This window comes from Suncus etruscus, chromosome 2 (assembly GCF_024139225.1).
Source record: "Suncus etruscus isolate mSunEtr1 chromosome 2, mSunEtr1.pri.cur, whole genome shotgun sequence".
In the NCBI taxonomy this organism is placed as follows: domain Eukaryota; kingdom Metazoa; phylum Chordata; class Mammalia; order Eulipotyphla; family Soricidae; genus Suncus; species Suncus etruscus.
Window position 1 is genome coordinate 70,104,487 of NC_064849.1, and position 20,197 is coordinate 70,124,683.

The window sequence follows — 20,197 nt, forward strand, 5'->3', positions numbered from 1 at the left end:
TTCGCCATATGTATTTCTTCCTTGTCAAGTGTCTGTCCATTTCTTCTCCCCATTTTTTGATGGGATTAGATTTTTTTTTCTTGTAAAGTTCTGTCAGTGCCTTGTATATTTTGGAGATTAGCCCCTTATCTGATGGGTATTGGGTGAATAGTTTCTCCCACTCAGTGGGGGGCTCTTGTATCCTGGCTGTTATTTCTTTTGAGGTGCAGAAGCTTCTCAGTTTAATATATTCCCATCTGTTAATTTCTGCTTTCACTTGCTTGGAGAGTGCAGTTTTCTCCTTGAAGATGCCTTTAGTAAGGCCTGATTTTATCATCCACGACTGAGCGGAAGGTTTCCAGACACCACAAGAAGACCTAGAGAAGAGAAAAAGAGCATGTGTGGAGCCTATAATTATTCTCATGACAGTATGCTTCAAGGGTGGAGAAACCCTTTATCTCTTAGGCCAAGGGAATTCCCTTTCTAATCTCTCCAATATTTACTGTGCCTATGCATATAAAAGCACAAATTAAAAAATTTTGTTATTGCTGTTATTATTGTTTCTTTTTTTCTTTTTTCTGTTTGTGCTTTGTTTGTTTTTATTTCAAAATCCTGGATATCGTTTGGTTGTTGTCTTTATTGCTGTGATGCTTTTTGGGTTCTTGATTGATTTTTTGATATAGTTTTTATGTTTTTCTTCCTTTTTCTCTTTTTTCTTAAATTGATACTTATAGCCTCTAGAAGAACTCCTCCTATTTCTTTCTTGTTTGATTTTTAACCCCCTCTTTTTCTCTTTCTTTTTTCGTCCCCTCCAAATAGATTCACATAACTTAAACCATCTTGTTCTGTCTCACAAATTGAGGGGGAAATAATGGAGGATACGAAGACCAAACAGGTGTATTAACATTGAGTAGAAATAAAAAAATGATCATACTAAAACACCACATCCAAAGCCAATGACAACAGAATTGATACCCAATCTACAACAAGCTAGAAGCAGAGGGGATCACTTATACTAGAAGCCCTGGGGTCAAAGGAAGGGGATTTGGGATACATGATGGAAACAGGGGTGGAGGGAGGATAAGATTGGTGGTGGGAATGCCCCTGATTCAATGTCATTATGTGTCTAAAATATTACTGTGAAAGGTTTGTAATTTATTTTGGTCAATATAAAATTATTTAATTAAAAAAGAAGTTTTGTGTATATGTATAAAGTATTATGCAACAAAAAGAAAAACAAAAACATGCAATTTGCTGCAATGTGGATAAAACTGGAGTATAGTATGTTAAACATAAGAAGTCATATGGATAAAAACAGTACCAGATTCTACTTGCTTACAGAATATAGAGATACAAAAGAAAGAAATAGACATTATATAGCAAATATAGACTTAATAATAAGATTATAAAATTATAAATAATGAAGGCAGTTTTATGAAGAATAAAGATAAGACCAGAGATTATAGTTGGGAAGTGGTCTATAGCACTTTGGTGGTGATGAAGCATAGTAAATTTGTACATCAATAATATAAACTTCAACACTATGATAACCATATTTCCTTAGCTAAAATAAAATACTTTTAAAAATAAATGGGGTAGTAACAAAAGATTAAAATAGAAAAGAAAACAAAAATAAAGACACAATACATGAATTTTTTGCTCCATTTGAAGGTACAAAAAATAATAAGTAACTAAGAAAAAAAGTGAACAGAACATTTATTTAATAAATATTAGAATAAATTTTTCTAAACTATAGAAGCAAGTGAATATACATATTAATTAAGATAACAAAATTCCCATCTATTTAAAAGAGACCTATACCAAAACATAAATTAGTGAAACTATCAATATTTTATGAAAAAGAAAATAATAGTTAAGAGAGTGAGAGATAGAGGCCAAAGCAGTGGCACAGAATCGTAAAGCATCTGCCTTACCCACATTAGCCTAGAACGGACTACTGTTTGATCCTTTGGTGTTCCATATAGTGCCCCAAGCCAGGAGTTATTTCTGGGCACATAGTCAGGAGTAACCCCTGAGCATCACCAGGTGTGGGGCCCCCCACAAAAAAAATGAGAGAAAGAGTGAGAGATAAAAATATGCAAGTACTCTAGAAACTTATTTCCATCAACTTTTATGATATTTGTTAGCAGACCAGTACATAATTAAAGGTTATATAAAAATAACAATAATAAAATCTGCAACTAGAGTGTATTACTTTCTGAAAGACATTTCTTCAAGTGTGGAAAGAATAAAGCCTTCTGAAAACTAAAGGAATTTGCCAATACTAGATCTTTATTTCAAGTAATGTTAAAAGGAACTATTTAATATGAATAGCTAAAGCACTCCTAGGGAAAAGGGAGATGGGAGGCATTACTTTCCCCAACTTTAAATTGTACTACAAAGCAATAGTTATCAAAACAGCACGGTATTGGAATAAAGACAGACCCTCAGATCAGTGGAATAGGCTTGAGTTCTCAGACAATGTCCCCAGACTTACAATCACCTAATTTTTGATAAGGGAGCAAGAAATCCTAAGTGGAGCAGGGAAAACCTCTTCAACAAGTGGTACTGGCAGAACTGGTTAGCCCCTTGCAAAAAAGCGAACATAGACCCCCAGTTAACATCATGTATGAAGGTAAAATCCAAATGGATTAAAGACCTTGATATCAGAACTGACACCATAAGGTATATAGAACAACACGTATGTAAAACACTCCATGACATTGAGACTAAAGGCATCTTCAAGGAGGAAACTGCACTTTCCAAACAAGTGAAAGCAGAGATGAACAGATGGGAATACATTAAGCTGAGAAGCTTTGCACCTCAAACGAAATAGTGCCCAGAATACAAGAGCCACCGACCATGTGGGAGAAACTATTCACCCAATATCCATCAGATAAAGGGCTAATATCCAAAATATACAGTGCACTAACATAACTCTACAAGAAAAAAATCTAATCCCATCAAAAAATGGGGAGAAGAAATAAACAGACACTTTGATAAAAAAGAAATACAAATGGTCAAAAGGCACATAAGAAAATGCTCCTCATCACTGATCATAAGGGAGATGCAAATCAAAACAACGATGAGATACCATCTCACAACACAGAGATTGGCACACATCACAAAGAATGAGAACAATCAGTGCTGGCGGGGATGTGGAGAGAAAGGAACTCTTATCCACTGCTGGTGGGAATGCTGTCTAGTCCAACCTCTATGGAAAGCGATATGGAGAGTCCTCCAAAAGCTAGAAATCAAGCTCCCATACGATCCAGCTATACCACTCCTAGGAATATACCCTAGGAACACAAGCTTACTATACAAAAACCCCTTCCTCACACCTATGTTTATTGCAGCACTATTCACAATAGCCAGGCTCTGAAACAACCAAGATGCCTTTCACAGACGAATGGCTAAAGTAACTGTGGTACATATACACATTGAAATATTATGCAGCTGTCAGGAGTGATGAAGTTATAAAATTTTCCTATACATGGATGTACATGGAGTCTATTATGCTGAGTGAAATAAGTCAGAGGGAGAGAGAGAGACACACAAATAGTCTCACTCATCTATGGGTTTTAAAAAAAATAAAAGTCATCTTTGCAACAATCCTGAGAAAATGAGAGGAGGGCTGGAACTCCCAGCTCACTTCATGAAGCTCACCACAGAGTGGTGAGTGCAGTTATAGAAATAACTACACTGAGAACTACCATAATCATGTGAATAAATGAGGGAACTGGAAAGCCAGTCTGGAGTTCAGGTGGGGGTGGGGTGGGATGGAGGAAGATTTGGGACATTGGTGGTGGGAATGTTGCACTGGTGAAGGGGGGTGTTCTTTACATGACTGAAACCTAATCACAATCATATTTGTAATCAAGATATTTACATAAATAAAAAACCTAAAAATATAAACAGCCCCATAAAATGTCAGGTTTATTTATATTTCAATTTAATTTAATTTTAATTCAATTTAGGTAAAATGGCTACAACAGTGTTCAAATTTATGGTATTAATGTACAAAATAACTGCACCCCCACTACCAAAGTTTTGCAATCTTCCATCACTATTACATATCAACTACAGTCCATTGTTCTTTCCACGTTTCCTCCCCTCTCTTCTTGTTGTTTAAATTTGTAATACAGAGCGAAGGTTTTTTTTGTTGCTCAATACAGCTTTTTTTTTCTTGGTTAGTCTTTCTATATTTCACAGGTTAATCATATTATTTGACATTTGTTCTTCAGCTTCTGACTTACTTCACTTAACATCTACAGTTCCATTCACTTGACATCAAAATCTATTATTTTATCTTTTTAATGGCTGCATTATTTTCCACTGTGCACATAACAGTATAGCATTTAACTATTCATTTGTCATTGAACACTTGCATTCTTTGCATATCTTGGTAGTGAACTTATGTACTACAATAAGGTAGTGTAAATATATATATTTTTAAATATTATTCTTTGTTTTTGGGCCACACACAGTGATGCTCAGGTGTTACTCCTGGCTATGAGCTCAGAAATTGCTTCTGGCTTAGGGGACCATATGGGATGCTGGGGGATCGAACCACAGTCTATCCTAGGCTAGTGCAGACAAGGCAGATTTTTTACCGCTTGCACCACCACTGTGCCCTCCATATATATTTTTTAATGATTTTTTCAAATCTTGGGGATAGATGACAAAAAGTATATTACTTAGAATATATTCTATGATTATATCTTGGTAAGAAAATCGGAAGAAATACAATATCCATCATTTAACAACTCAGTTTTCATAAATATATAGATATGTCAATTTTTTATTCAATAATAACATTTAAATGTTTTTACTAATTTAATTTAATAATGTCAGAATAATTTTAGACTCACCAAGACAACCTTAGCAATAATTTAACATATGGGACATATTTTTGTGTAATATTCAGAATTAACTAGCATAATATCTAAATATCAATTAATGTGTGGAGACTTTAATATCAATTTCTAAATTTATGTTCATATTTCTCAATAAAGCATAATAATACCAGTTATACCTGCTAATTTCACTAAAATAAATGTTTCTCCTCTCAAGGTATTTTATAATTCAGTTAATAAAATTTAGTAACAATTATTTTACAGTTTAATAGTTTTATTTACATAGATTTCTTATTTCTTAATTTTTCTTGTGACCAATATAAATTTTAAGTCTTTTACAGTTATATTTAAGATACATAGTGACAGTAAATTATGGCTATTTTCAACACCAGTGTTGTCTTCTCTCTGCCTCTGTTCCCAGTATGCATCTCTTATTCCCACCATTGTCCCTGGACTGCTAGTGTAACAGGTCCCCTTTGTAAATAACTTGTAGGTCTTGATTCTGTTGTCATCGACTTTGGGTTGGGTATTTAGGCCTGATCATTTTTTATTTCTATTAAATGTTCATGTGACTGTTTGCTCTTGGTACCATTCACTTTCTTTCCCCCTCAATTTATGAGGCAAAATAAGATGATTCAAGTTCTGTGGTTCTGTTATGGGAAATAAAAGAAAGCTAGGAGGAGTCCATCTATCACAGGAGTCAGCAACCTGCAGCTCCAGAGCCACATGCGGCTCTTTTGAAGCTTTGCGGTGGCTCTGACAGCAGGGCTGATAGTAGGGGAAGAGGGGGAGAGAGGTATCACTTACCTCCACTGCCTTTTAAATCTCAACTAATTAATTTACAAAATTTGGGGGCCTGATAATTTTTTTTAAAAAGGTTACTTATTAATTTTATGTTTATTTCTATGAGGAGGAGTAATTCTGAGGGGATCAAACAAAGAAATAATAACAGAAAAAAAACATTAAACATGCCTCACAGATGATAGCTTACAAGCCTGCGTGATAATAAAGGTTATGTTTTACAGCCCTGATGTGCAGACAATGCACTGAGATTCAGGAACAAAAATCTGATTAAACAGGTAAGTTAAATATTTTAATCAGCTATTAATTTGCACAAATATATTTTACACTATTAAGAGAAAAAGTTTTTTCCTTCAGATTGAAAGCTAACTGCATGATACTGTATATAGCATTAAGATAAGAAACAATGTACGTAGTGCTATATTTGTTTTAAATGTCTTGATGGTTTGCAGCTCCCAGTTTTTTGCTTGTTTCTTTGTTAGTTTTATTTTTGGGTCACACACCTTAACCCTCAGGGGTTACTCTTGGGTATGTGTTCAGAAATTGCTCCTGGTGTGGGGGACCATATGGGATGGTGGTGGATCAAACCAAAGTTCGTCCTAGGCTAGCACCTGCAAGGCAGATCCCTTACCACTCCACGGCACCACACTGGCCCCATCCCATGTTTTTCCATGTTTTTTATTCTTCAGTTGTGGCTCCCAGGGTTTTTATACCCCCCCCCCTTCGGAAATGACTCCAAGTGGCTCTTTATTTCTTAAAGGTGGCAAACTCCTGGGAGCTATCTTTATCAATTTAAAAGACACAATGGAAAAAAACAATGACAAAACACACAACAGCCACAATAAACAATGACTAAACAACAAGAAAGAAAAAAGAAGAAAAGGGAAGGAGGCTGGTGTGGCAAGGTTTGTGCTTTTGTTTGTTTTGTTTTGCAAAGGCACAGCAAGTATTGGGGAAATTAGAAAGAGATTTTCCTTGGTTTCAGAAATACAGGGTTTCTTCACCCTTGAAGTATATTGCCTTGTTAACCTACAGGCTCCAGACATACTTGTTATTGAACCCCCAGGTCTTCTTATGGTGACAGGAAACATTCTGCTCAGTTGCGATTGACAAAATCAGTCCTCTGTAATTAGAGGTCTTGGTATTTGCACAGGTCATAGGACGAAGTCTAGGATAGAGTCTTTCTTTATAGTTCTAGAAGTTCTGCTCCATCACAGTTGTTATAATCATCTTTTTTAATTAGTGATCTTGGTTTTTGCACAGATCCTAGGACAAAGCTTAGGATAGAGTCTTTACTTATGGTTCCAGAAGTTCTGCTCAGTCACAGTAAACAAAGTCAGACCTTTGGAATTATTGATCTTGGTTATTTTTACAAATCCTAGCACAAAGTCCAGGCTAGAGACTTTCTGATTGGTCCCAGGAAAAGTACTGCCAGTCATGGTCGTCAAAGTCAGTCTTCTATAGTTAGTGATCTTGCTTTTTGCTGAGATCAAAGGATGTAGAGTGTCTTCTGAATTCATCTTGCCATTAGGTGATGAGGTAGGGCAACCTGCTCTTAGATCAAGTTCTTGCTATTGCCTCATGGTCAAGATGTCTAACAGCCTGGCTCAAGTTGGTGCCAGAGTGGTATTAGGAACTCCCCTGTGGAAATTTGTTTCCTGGTGTTGTTGCAGGGAGCTGTGTTGGTTCTATGTTTGGGATCTGGTGTTCGGGGTTGAATGGTTGCTGTCCTATCACATGGAGTCTAAGTCAAGTCTCCATGACACATGTTCAGGGTGGACGTGTTCCTGTGTTATAAAATGTAGGGGTTCTTATCCCTAGTAGATAAGATCTTCTTTCTTTACATAAGATTCTTCCTTTTTAAGTATGCCTCTGTAAAAGGGAATAGTGCCATATACATTGCTGGTGCATTTGGGGGTAAGAAAGACAGGCTATACAATCTCTGTGCTCTGGTTTTGAACTGAGCTTTTATGCCAAGCCAGATTTTTTCTTTCTTTTTCCCAAACCCACCTCTCCTTTTAGAATTTCATTCTGAGCAGAACTTAAACAAGTGAAATTAAAAAATTATATAATGTATATATAGAGAAATTGAATATAATAGTGTCTTGTTGCATCCATTTTGCTGCAAACTGCATTATTGTATCATTTCTAAACTGCTATGAAGTATTCCATTGCATATATATACCACATCTTCATGATTCACTCATCTGTTGTTGGGCATGTATGTTGCTTTCATATCTTGACTATTGTGCTGAGTGCTGCAAAAGCCAATACATATATATGTATATATAATGCAATATATGTAATAATTTTTAATTTATAATATATTTTTTAGTTATGAACACAAGTTATTTACAGAACTAAAGAAATTATTTTATTTTTAATAAATATTTATTTAAGTACATTATTGCAAGCATGTTTGTAGTTGGGTTTCAGTAATAAACAGAATACTCTTCACCAGTGCAACATTCCTACCATCCCCCACCTGTATTTGTGACAGGCTCACAATTTGAAGCTCACCACAAACAGTGGTAAATGCTGTTAGAAAAATAACCACACTAACAACTAGCATGATAATGTTAAAGAATGAGAAAAGTAGAATTCAATTATTAGTGTTGGAATATTTATTTTTTCCTTAAAGCTTATAAACAACAGATTTCCATATCCCAAGTGGCCTGAAAAATTATTCATTAGTGAGGATGACTTGCTGAGGCTCACTACATGTATTTAAATAAAAATATGCACAATCTAGTGCTGGAGCAATAGCACAGTGGTAGGGCATTTTCCTTGCATGCAGCTGCTCAGGTCGGACCTTGGTTCGACCTCCAGTGTCCCATATGGTTCCTCAAAGCCAGGAGAGATTTCTGAGTGCTTAGCCAAGAGTAGCCCCTGAGCTTCACTGGGTGTGGCCCCCCAAACAAACAAAAATAATATGCATAGACTCTGTAGAGATACTCCATAGTTTTCAGATATGAATAATTCTTTCCTAGCCGTAATAGAGGAAGATAAATCTTCCCCTTCATTCTGAGGTCTTAAGGATAGTTTGTACTGACAATAAATAAGTAGGCACAAATGTGAGTAAATAGAGAATGATAAATACTGAAATATTACTCAGGTTTTATTTTGGGATGTAGGTAGAAAGCTTTTGAAGCAGAAAATACAGAGCAGAGATAACAACGATTGGTTTATTTTATTATTCAGACTTTGTTTATATGTTAATGCTTCTTAGATTTTATTTATGTGTTATTTGGTATTACTTTGCAGATTATGTCCATGTAAATTAATGGTTCTGGTTTCTTCGCTTTCAATGTTTTGGCCTATAAAATCCTCATAGTAGTAGTGTATTTTCAGAATTATCAACTCTTACTTTAAAAGATATTCAATGTTCCTTCTTGCAATTCCTGATTACTTCTTAATTTACTGAGCATTCTTTTTTTAATATATTTTTTATTTAAGTAACATGATCATAGTTGGGTTACAGTCATAACCAGAAACCCCCCCCCTTCACCAGTGTAACATTACCTCCTCACCCTTTCCCATCCCCTGTCTGTATCCGAGACAGGCATTCTACTACAGTTATTTGTTTTTAAGTTCAGTAAGTTGTATTTTTTTCCCTTAAAGGATAAGAGTAAAAAAGTATAGTAAAGGTGTGATAGTGGCAATCGCCGTTGTTTGCATAGGCCCAGAAAAATGGGGGAAATGGAAAAAAATCTTTGACCTGATTACAAAAAGCCTCACCACAGAAGTTTATTGGTGTAAGACCGACTCTGGGTTCCAGGCATGCCAGTCCGTCCCGGTGAAACTTTTTCACATTTTAGCTATTGTTGGTATTAGATTCTTATATTTAAAGACTCTAGATTTTGTTCATTTCTCTCATTGATGTTAGGCTGATGTGGAGCATCCTCTATTTTCAGCATACCATTAAATGCGGAGCAATCTGCCCTGCATGCAGACTGTTGCTGAGTCGTCTGGGTGTTGGGAGCACTCTTTGGAGTAAGTCAATGCCAAAGCAGTGGTAGGTCTTCCCTGGTAGAAGCTTGGATCCTGGTAATGTTATAGACAATTGTGGTTGTTTCCATAGATGGTATCCATTGTTCAGGTGTGTGTGGGCGATGCCCATTCTCTGAGGCCTGAGCCAAATCATTATGCCAATGCTCAGGGTAAAAGGCCTAATTACATTACCAAATTTGTGTTCCCATCTCTATTAGATAAGAACTTATTTGCATATGTATTATTTTCCCATTTTAATGTGCTTATGCAAAAGAGAAGCAATGCCACAAGATATAGTTGGTGCATCTGGGGCCGACGAATAAAGTCCAACATTCCCCATAACTTGGTACATACATGAAATTTATACAGAGATACTCTTCTACAGATCTCAAAGGGGGAAAAAATCAAACAATCAAATAACAAATCCAGTAGGCAAAATTGTCACTATATGAGGATATTCGAAAAGAGTTATAGATGTTAAGGGAATACATCTGAGATATACAAAGGAGATACATGTGACCCTTTTTTGTTTAAAACTAGTCAAGAGGGAGGAGGTGTTTCCAAGACACCACTTTGATCTGTGATTTGGACAAGCGAAGAGAGCATGGAGCCATGTCCTCCCCTTGTTGCTTGCTGAAGCTTCTGACTCCCCGAGAGGCGTTTGCTTCCTAATTGTTGAAAGTTGAAAGTTCAGCAGTCCCTTCCCAGCCCCTTGCAGGAACAAGGAAGCCTGGGGTCTCTTTTAAATTGCACCTCACCGGAACCCACTTGCTGGGACCCAGAGCAGTTGTTCAAGAATAACCCTGAGGATGGGAGGAAGGAGAGAGAAGGCTGTGGGGGGCAGCCGAGGCTGCATCTTCACCTTATCTTGGCAAAAAAGCCTACAGCATGGAACCTTGCCATGACATGTTGATTGCTGAAGCTCAGACTCCACACAAAAATTATTGTGAAAGATATGTAATCTACCTTGGCCTAAACAAAAATCATTAGTACTGAAAAACGGTTAAATGTGGGGTAACAAGAGATGGAAGTGAGGGAGTAAAGGAATAAAACGAGCTCCTGGATGGCGTTCAGATAATGACAAGCACATGAAAAATAATGATATCCATATATTTCTCATAATGTTCAGGTTTAATCAGAAAAATACCCTGGTAAGTCCTAATGCCAGAAACTATTGTGCTTCTATTCCCATCTCACTGGCTTGCCCAGCCATGTGGCCAGGCAAAGCCCTGGAGTATCAGAAGAAGGAGGTAGAGGGGTGCTGAGGTGACCCATGTCCTGCACCCCTTCCTAGGCCTGGTTACAGAGGCCTTTGGCATGGTGGAGGGCTGCCAAACTCCATGCTGGCAGGACCTCCTGGCTCGGCTCCCAGGAAGGAAAGAGATCCTTCCGGAGCCAAAATGCCGGAAGGTCAGAGCCCCCACCTCAGACCCTCCCTTTGGAGCTGGGAGGGAAATGGGGAAAGCCTAGGAAAACCAATAAACTTCTCCAAGGAACCCACCTTGCTGGCTTGCCCAGCCATGTGGCCAAGCAAAGCCCTGGAGTACCGGAGGAAGGAGGTAGAGGGGTGCTGGGGTGACCCATGTCCCACACCCCTTCCTAGGCCTGGTTACAGAGGCCTTTGGCATGGCGGAGAGCTGCCAAACGCCATGCTGGCAGGACCTCTGGGCTTGGCTCCCAGGAAGGAAAGAGTACTGAGCATTCTTTTAGGCTCTTTTATTACTGGAGCTCCAGAAATGTCAGGATTACCTAAACATATGCAAATATATCTGAGGTTTGAGCTCAAGATCCAACTCTGCCAGGAGTTCCTTGAACTTACTGAGCCATTTTCTAGTCTAGTTAGAGTTTCATTCAGATATACTTTCTTTCTCCCAAAATTAGACTCCTGAGCCAAAAAAGATTTTTCAACCACCTTAATAGTTTTGCATAAAATTTTGTTATTCTATGTTTCTGTATCTTTATAATTAGAATTTCCAGATTCTTTGTGTTTTACCGTTATTTTTTGAGAATGGAATGTGTTGTTTCCTTAATTATATTTGTAAAACACATACAGTATTATTAAATCATTTTAAGTTCCTTCCACTCAAAATTTTGTTGTGTGAAAGGAAACATTTTTGATCCCTTACTTTTCACTTCTTTTATTTTGTTTTTGGGCCACATCCAGTGACACTCAGGGGTTACTCATGACTATGTGCTCAGAAATCGCTCCTGGCTTGGGGGACCAATTGGGGGATGCCAGGGGATGAAACTGAGGTCCGTCCTAGGCTAGCCTGGGCAAGGCAGATGCCTTACCATTTGTGCTACTATTCTGGCTCCTAATTTTTTTTAAACTTTTAAACATCACAGTCTTCAGAATTTGAGAGACCTTTACAGTATAGACTTAGACTTAGTTATTGTTGATAAATTTCTTGGAGGAACAGAAGATTTATTCTTGAAAAAAATTAGAGCATCTTCAAACATTTGAAGAATCTTCATGTTGGAGTACAAATTTGTTTTATTAACCCTACGACCATGCAAAAAACTCTTAATAGGCTAAGTGTGTCTTAATGTAGTGAATTCTTTAATTGGAGAAAATCACTAGGAGAAACTATCATTTTTAAGTATTTTATTGTATAATAATTTTACTGACAGAAAAGTTGGGTCCTGAGAACTAGTTGTTGAATAGAAGGCACTGAAAATAAAATTATCTTTTGTATGCCTTTGTGCCAATAGTTGTTTTTTTCAAGGAACTGTCCCCTCACTTTAATTTTTTTCTTTGTTAAAACATAATTATCCCCACTGCAGTCTGAGTTCAGCTCTCTGAAGAGAACTTTTCACTTCCCCAATGAAATCTGTTTCTTGAAATAACTTGGAAGGCCTTATATTGCCTTATCTACAGATACTTTAATTGTATGGACCAGGGTAAGAGGATTGATGTTCTCACCAGCTCAGGAAAAGATCTATTAACTACTGCACAGTTTAGTGCCAGGGTTAAGCTAAATTCAAGAAGTGAAGACTATTGCAAATGTTTTGGTATGTATATTTATAGCAAAAATTATGAAATTTACTTTTCTAACAATGAAAAACTAAATTTAGAGAAAAATAAGGAACAATTGGGAGATATTTTTGAAGGAAAAGATTATTCCATTCTAAGACTCATTGCTAAAGTATATTTTAGAAAAAAATAAACAGCATTAGAAGATAGCAAAGGGGGGTGTTATTCTTGTCTAATCAACTAGGAACCTGTCTTAAAAATACAAGTCCCCAATTTACCTTTTCGGTATCTTTATCTCTCTACATCAGTATGGGGCAGCTTTAATAGTAATTGGATCAGCATCTAATTAATAAGGAGTCATTATGCCTCTACATTTGTCTATTCTGTACTCCATTTATGCTTTTTACCTGGAGTATAGTTAATCAGTTATGAAATAAACATTGTCTATCAAAATTTGCTGATTTGCTCAGAATGAGAGTAACTGCACAGAGTATTAATTAACAAGGGTATTCTTTATATTTTGTTTTTATTTGTTTTGTTATGCTAGGCAATAGGTAACAACTATTATAAGACACATTAAAGAAAAGAATAATTCTGCCTTATAAAATTATGATTTTATTTTATTTTATTCTATTTTTTTTGGTTTTTGATTTATGGGTCATATCCAGCAGCGCTCAGGGGTTACTCTTGGCTCTATGCTCAGAAATTGCTCCTGGCCAGGCTCAGAGGATTATATGGGATGTCGAAGATTTGAGCAATTGACCTTCTGCTTGCAAGACAAACACCTTACCTCCATGCTAACTCTCTGGCCCCTAAAATTATGATTTTCAATTTAGTTGACATGATATAAATATACTAATGTTATTATTATTACGTTAGCATCACTTACCTAACTTGGTCTTACACCAGAAATGAGAAAATTTACTCTTGGTAATTGTTGATATAAAGTTTATGTCCACCTTTGAGGTATAATTCCAATGAAAAAGTAAAGATTCACAAAGGAAGAACCTTCTGGATGCTCTGTACATGTGGGGTACATGGCTCAAAAAAGTCTTAGTGAGTTTTCTATAAACTCCACATGTAACTGTTACACTTATAATTTTAAAGATGAAATTTCCCCTCTGGTAAACTAGTTTAATCTTATTAATGGAAAGGCACATAGCTACTAAGTGGAATATTATATATCTTTATGAAGGACACCTCATAAATTATTATTATAATTATTAAGAGAAAAGTAAAGTACAACATTGCTTTACCTTGGGTTGGTTATTATAATAAGCAACTTATGTATGTCAAAAAATTGATTTTGGTTTCAGTCACACTCTGTGTTCTCAGGAGTGCTCCTGGTTCTGGCACTAGGAATTTCTCTTGTGGTGCTAAGGGGCACCGACCATATGGGATGTGGGAGATCAAACCTGGGTCAAGCATGTGCAAGGCAAATATCTTACCTGCTGCAGTATTGTTTGGGTCTCGGCTGTTAAATTTTATATTAAAACAAACATAACCCCCCTTTGGGAAATCTCAGAATGAAACTCTCTTCTTTTCTAATGTTTACCTTCTTCTCTCACCTTACCAAATAAATACATGCCAAGATTGGCCCAAAATTTTCTCAAAAGATAATCTTGTGATGGTAGATATCATTCTTCATTGAAAAGTTATATAATTGAGTAAATTAACTTATGTTGTTTATGTTTAAATCTACTTTAAAAATAGATATTATAACTCTAATGCAAACATGGAAAACTTGAAAAAATAAGATTTGGTGTTTCAATATCTGAAGAAAAACTGAATAACGAAAAATATTTTAGGCATTTTAGGTAAGTTAATATTATTACCTATAGGAAAATTTATTTTAAATGTTTAAATATTTATTATAGTATGTCTAATTAAATAACAAATGATTACTGTGGTATATAGTACAGAGTTTAAAATGTTTCTTAAGCCATTACATTTGAGTAGGGCCTTTGTTTAGGGCAAAATAATAAGAAAAATGCCCTAAAATTAAAAAGATAAAGTTTAAACAGCACTTCAAGTAACTCTTTGAGAATCTATTATATACTCAAAATACATTATGTTAGTTCCCTGCAATAGAGTTAGAATCAATATTATTATACTGAAAAATGTAGTCCTTGTAAAAACATTGATTTTGGTATATCTAGATGTGTCAAGTATGCTTAGAATAAGAGTAAAGGAAAGATCAGGGAAACAGCATTGGTGGATTATTTTTAATTGGTGTTATATGACAAAAGGTGGATTTTGTTTAATTGTCATGAAGAGATACATAACAAATTAGAGTTATCATCAAGAAATTTAAGCATCTATTTATCTCCTTCAGTAATATGGCCTGATGCTTCAAGAATATCTAGTCCACTCTATGCTGTACTACAAGCCAATTGCATACATGATTTCCTCCTGAACTGCTTTTGAAATTGCATTTTATTGATCCTTAGTGTACTCTCTCCTCCATTCAGGTTACATCTGTGAAAGTCTTTCAAATTTTTACTTTATTCCTGTTATTCCTGAAATATTTTTCAGCTTTAGTATTTCTCTAAAAAACTCCAACTTTTTGTAAATTTTTAGCTTAACTATTACCAAGTCAGTGATACCTTAATTTTTATTATCAATTTGGCATAGTTATTTCTTCTCAGTAATAAAGAGGATATTACTTCGTCTAGTATTTGGGTTGTTTCTATTTTAATAATTTTATTTTTAAATATGGGATTTCTATCTTCTACATTATGATAGAATCCATAATCAGTTTTCTCTTTTTATTCTTCTGACACATTCCATAGAAACTAAAACTATTAATTAGGATGTAGTTAACTATATACATACATAATATTTAAATTTTAATCCAAATTTTATCATGTTTATGTTGTATGTATGTTTATGTTGTATATTATATCCAGTACAAATAATTGTGATATTTTACTCATTTTTTTTATTTAGGTGATTAGCTTGGATTCATGGCTCATACAAATGAATCAGTGGTATCTGAGTTTGTGCTTCTGGGACTCTCTAATTCATGGGAACTTCAGATTTTTTTGTTTTTCATTTTCTTTATAGTGTATGTGGCATCAGTTCTGGGAAATATTCTGATTATTGTTATTATTTTGTCTGACTCCCACTTGAACTCTCCTATGTACTTCCTGCTCAGTAATCTTTCTTTCATTGATATCTGCCAATCCAATTTCGCCACACCTAAGATGCTTATAGACTTCTTTGTGGAACACAAAACAATCTCCTTCGAAGGATGCATGGCCCAGATCTTCCTTCTTCATAGTTTTGTTGGAAGTGAGATGATGCTGCTTGTAGGTATGGCATATGACAGATTTTATAGCCATCTGTAAGCCCCTGCACTATAGCACAATTATGACTCAAAAACTCTGTATAATTTTTGTGATTATTTCCTGGTCTGTGGGTATTCTTCATTCTGTGAGTCACTTGGTTTTTACAGTTGACCTACCTTTCTGTGGTCCCAATGAGGTAGATAGCTTTTTTTGTGACCTCCCTCTGGTGATAGAGTTGGCTTGCATGGATACATATGAAATGGAAATTTTGACCCTAACTAACAGTGGCCTAATATCACTCAGTTGTTTTCTGGCTTTAATTGTTTCATACACCATTATCTTGGTAACTGTCAGGCGCAGATCCTCCAGTGGCTCTTCCAAGGCACTTTCTACACTAACTGCCCACATCACAGTGGTTATTCTTTTTTTTGGGCCTTGTATTTATTTCTACATATGGCCTTTTAGCAGACTTCCTGTGGACAAGTACCTTTCTGTTTTCTACACTGTTTGTACACCCTTGTTGAACCCTATAATCTACTCTCTGAGGAATGAAGATGTTAAATCTGCCATGCGAAAGTTGAGGAATCGCCATGTGAGTTCCTGGAAAAGTTAAGATTTTCACTGAAGATCCATGATCCTAAATAGGAATGAAGTACCTCTACTGGTGCCTACTTATGGCAATATTTTGCCAATGATATGGGTATTGAGTTGTTCAATTGTATTTTTGTCTTAATAAATTTATAACAATTCAATTTTGTTTTATTTTATACATTTAATTTATTCATCTTTATTTATAATTCAAAGTTGTAAATTAAAAATATGAATTAAAATCTAAAAGCACTAAAATAATTTAGATTCCAATCAACATTGTTATGTGCTACCAAACTTGGTTCTCATTAATTAAATACATAATATTTTTGTGATTTGCTATTAAAATGAACAATCAAGTTAAGTCTGTGGTATTTTTATCTTGTCATTCATATGTTTCAAATGTTGACTTCTTTGGAAAAGTCATGTTATAAACATGGAATTTTACCTCATTAATATACAATTGTTACATTGTCTTAATATTTTGTCATGTTCTTAATTGTAATACTGTATGGTACTATGTTTTAGAACTTTTCTGTTTTCTTTTATATAACTTGACATATATTTATATTCATTATGATTCTTTATCAAGACTTTTAAATGATAACAGCAGTATATGCATCTATTTTTGGATTCTACTTGTTTTTAAGTAGGATAAATTGGTTGAAAGTATTTGGATCAGTTACTGAAATCTACACCTGTGAAATTCTTTGCAAGGCATCATGTTTTGAATAAATAATTTAAGAGATTTTATTTTTTAAAAAAGAAAAAGAAAACCAAAAACAACAAATAAAGTCATGCCAATCTTATCTCAGTCTGCACATTAAGTTTATATAAAAATTAATTTCATCTCTACATTAAGATTAAATTGAAATAAATTGGCTATTGTTATTTACAGCTCAAAACAAATCTAAAATTTGTTTATCTGTATTTTCTTAAGCCATGAATAAAATGTAACATTTTTATAATTTTTTGTAGTAAAATTTCTATGCCTACCATTTATTTTTTCACTATCTAGCCAATTTTTTCTTATGTATCTTCCCTATAAATTGCATTTTGGAAATTTTATTCTGACAAAAATAAATGCATTATAAACTACAAGAAAAGATTTGTGTCCCCAAAATAGTAAAAATATATCAAACTCAGTATTACAACTATATTATAATATTTCAGTACTGTTTATATGTGTATATATATAGACATATAGATATTGTCTCTATATGCTAAGCCATGAAAATATTATATGAGCTGCATTTTAAATATACACATACCATTTTTGAGCTATAATTTTATTTGTCTAACTCTTGCTGAAATTTCACTTTTAGCTTGTTTAATTTTTTTAGCTTTACTAATATTTTTACTTTCATAAAGTGACAAAAGCATTTTATATGTACAATAAACATTAAGAAAGTCATTATATTGGTAGTAGGGTGTTTGTTTGTTTTGGTTTTGGTTTTTGGGCCACACCCAGTGACACTCAGGTATTAACTCCTGACTATGTGCTCAGAAATCATTCCTGGCTTGGGGGTCCATATGGAAGGCTGGGGGATAGAACCTCAGTCTGTCCTGGATCAGCCACGTGCAAGGCAAACACCCTACCACTGCGCTATTGCTCCAGACCCTATATTGCTAGTAGGTTTTAAATTTTCTTTTAAAATTTTTTCGCTGTAAAAATGGAAAGGTTTTGATAATACCCATGAATATCAAGTAATACTTTCTGATTCAGTAATTGTATGCTAAATGAATGGTCTATGAGAGAAAGGTTTAGTTAGAGGGGAATAAAAATATTTTGGATGGGTTATATATAGGAAGGACACTTGCCTTGCATATGGCTAATCCAGATTTGATTCCCTGAGTGCAAAGAAAAGAATAAGCCCATATGTGGGTCAAAACAAACAAAAGAGAATGAAAAGAAAGGAAGAGAAGAAAAGTTAAAAATTTTAAATTTTGTTTGTTTTGGGGCCACACCTGGTGACACTTAGGGGTTACTCCTGGCTATGTGTTCAGAAATTACTTCTGGCTTAGGGGACCATATGGGAGGCCGGGGTCCATCCTAGGTTAGCGCATGCAAGACAGATGCCCTACCACTTGCGCCACTTCTCTGGCCCCAAATTTATAAATTTTTAAAGTTTTATTTAGTCAATTGTTCATAGCACTACAGAGTCTTCCAGTTTTTAACTACATTTTAATTCTCTCTACACCATTGGATATATATTTACTTTTAATCTCCCTGCATGGCTCTAACATATAACTAACTTTGAAAATAAATTGTAGTGCTTGCTTCGGCAGCACGTATACTATTTTAGTATATGGAACGATACAGAGAAGATTAGCATGGCTCCTGTGCAAGGATGACAAGCAAATTCATGAAGTGTTCCATAAAAATAAATTATAAAAACATTTTTTAAAAAATCTTACAACTAATAGAGTGAAAAGTCAAACTAGGTAAAAAATAATGTTTTAAAAATCTTTCTCTGGAAGAGAATTATTTCAAGCTAATTAGTAAATGACTAATAAGCTGGAAGAAAACTGAACAAAGCATATGAATATATTTTCTGTTAATATAATGCAAGTGACACTAGAACTATAAATAAGCATAAAATCTGATAAGAAAGTGCAAGTATAAAAAGAGCAAAATCGGGGCCAGAAAGATAATATAACAGGTAGATCTGGGTCTGGAGCAGTGGCACAGCAGTAAGACATTTGCCTTTCACGTGGCTGACATAGGAAGGACTGCGGTTCGGTCCCACAGCATCCTATATGGTCCTCCAAACCAGGAGCATTTTCTGAGTGCATAGTCAGGAGTAACTGCCACAGCAGCTCCAGTGGAGTCCATGTGACGTGGTGGAAGTCATGCTCTCGAACCTGAGGCAAAAGCTTCAAGAAAGTTAGTCTCCTGGAGCAGTCATAGGCGGTCCTGGAACAAGAAAATATTCCCCACGTCATTAACTGCTTCTGGGAACAATGATGATGATTGTTCTTATTCCATGCTACAGTAAACTGGGAATACTGGGTTCTATAGAAACTCATAATATAACCATTCGAAAGCTCGTTAATAATCTTATGAATCACAGAAGCACCTAAAAGTGATTTCTTAGAAAAAAAAAAACTTAGGGGCCGGGCAGTGACGCTAAAGGTAAGGTGCCTGCCTTGCCTGCGCTAGCCTTGGACGGACCGCGGTTCGATCCCCCGGTGTCCCATATGGTCCCCCAAGCCAGGAGCAACTTCTGAGCACATAGCCAGGAGTAACCCCTGAGCGTCAACGGGTGTGGCCCAAAAACCAAAAAAAAAAAAAAAAAAAAAACCTATAGAAAAAAATAAAGGAATTTTGTTTAAAAGCTATCACTAATATTTTTTAAGAATAATAAAAGTAAGAATCATTTAGATTTGAATCAGTTACAAGTAGAAGAATCTCTCATAGACACTTTAAGGACTGTGACTGATTCATATGGATATTCCTATAATAAGGCAGAAATAGATAAGTAAAAGAAAACAAGATTTCTTATGTTCCTAAGAAAAAGCAAGGCACACAATGATTATATCTAATACAGGGTGAATGATGGGAACCACCTATATGTCTAAACTATGGCCCACTTACCATAGAATTAAGTACATCTGATCCCTTACCTTATACAGGAGTGTAAGATGAGTGGCACATGAAGGAAAAAGAGTGTCCTATTATATTAAAAAGAGCAAGGGCTCTTTATGGTAATCTTACA

General features: G+C 35.2%; 1 protein-coding gene and 1 pseudogene across 1 annotated transcript; both read left to right on the forward strand.

The window, feature by feature from the left end:
* Window positions 1–15,566: 15,566 nt before the first annotated feature.
* Window positions 15,567–16,503, forward strand: LOC126001402 (olfactory receptor 4K1-like). Its single transcript, XM_049768662.1, is given in 2 exon segments — window positions 15,567–15,932; window positions 15,934–16,503. Coding segments are annotated over 2 exon segments (936 nt in total).
* Window positions 16,504–18,751: 2,248 nt separating this feature from the next.
* Window positions 18,752–18,864, forward strand: LOC126002322 (uncharacterized; annotated as a pseudogene).
* Window positions 18,865–20,197: the final 1,333 nt, after the last annotated feature.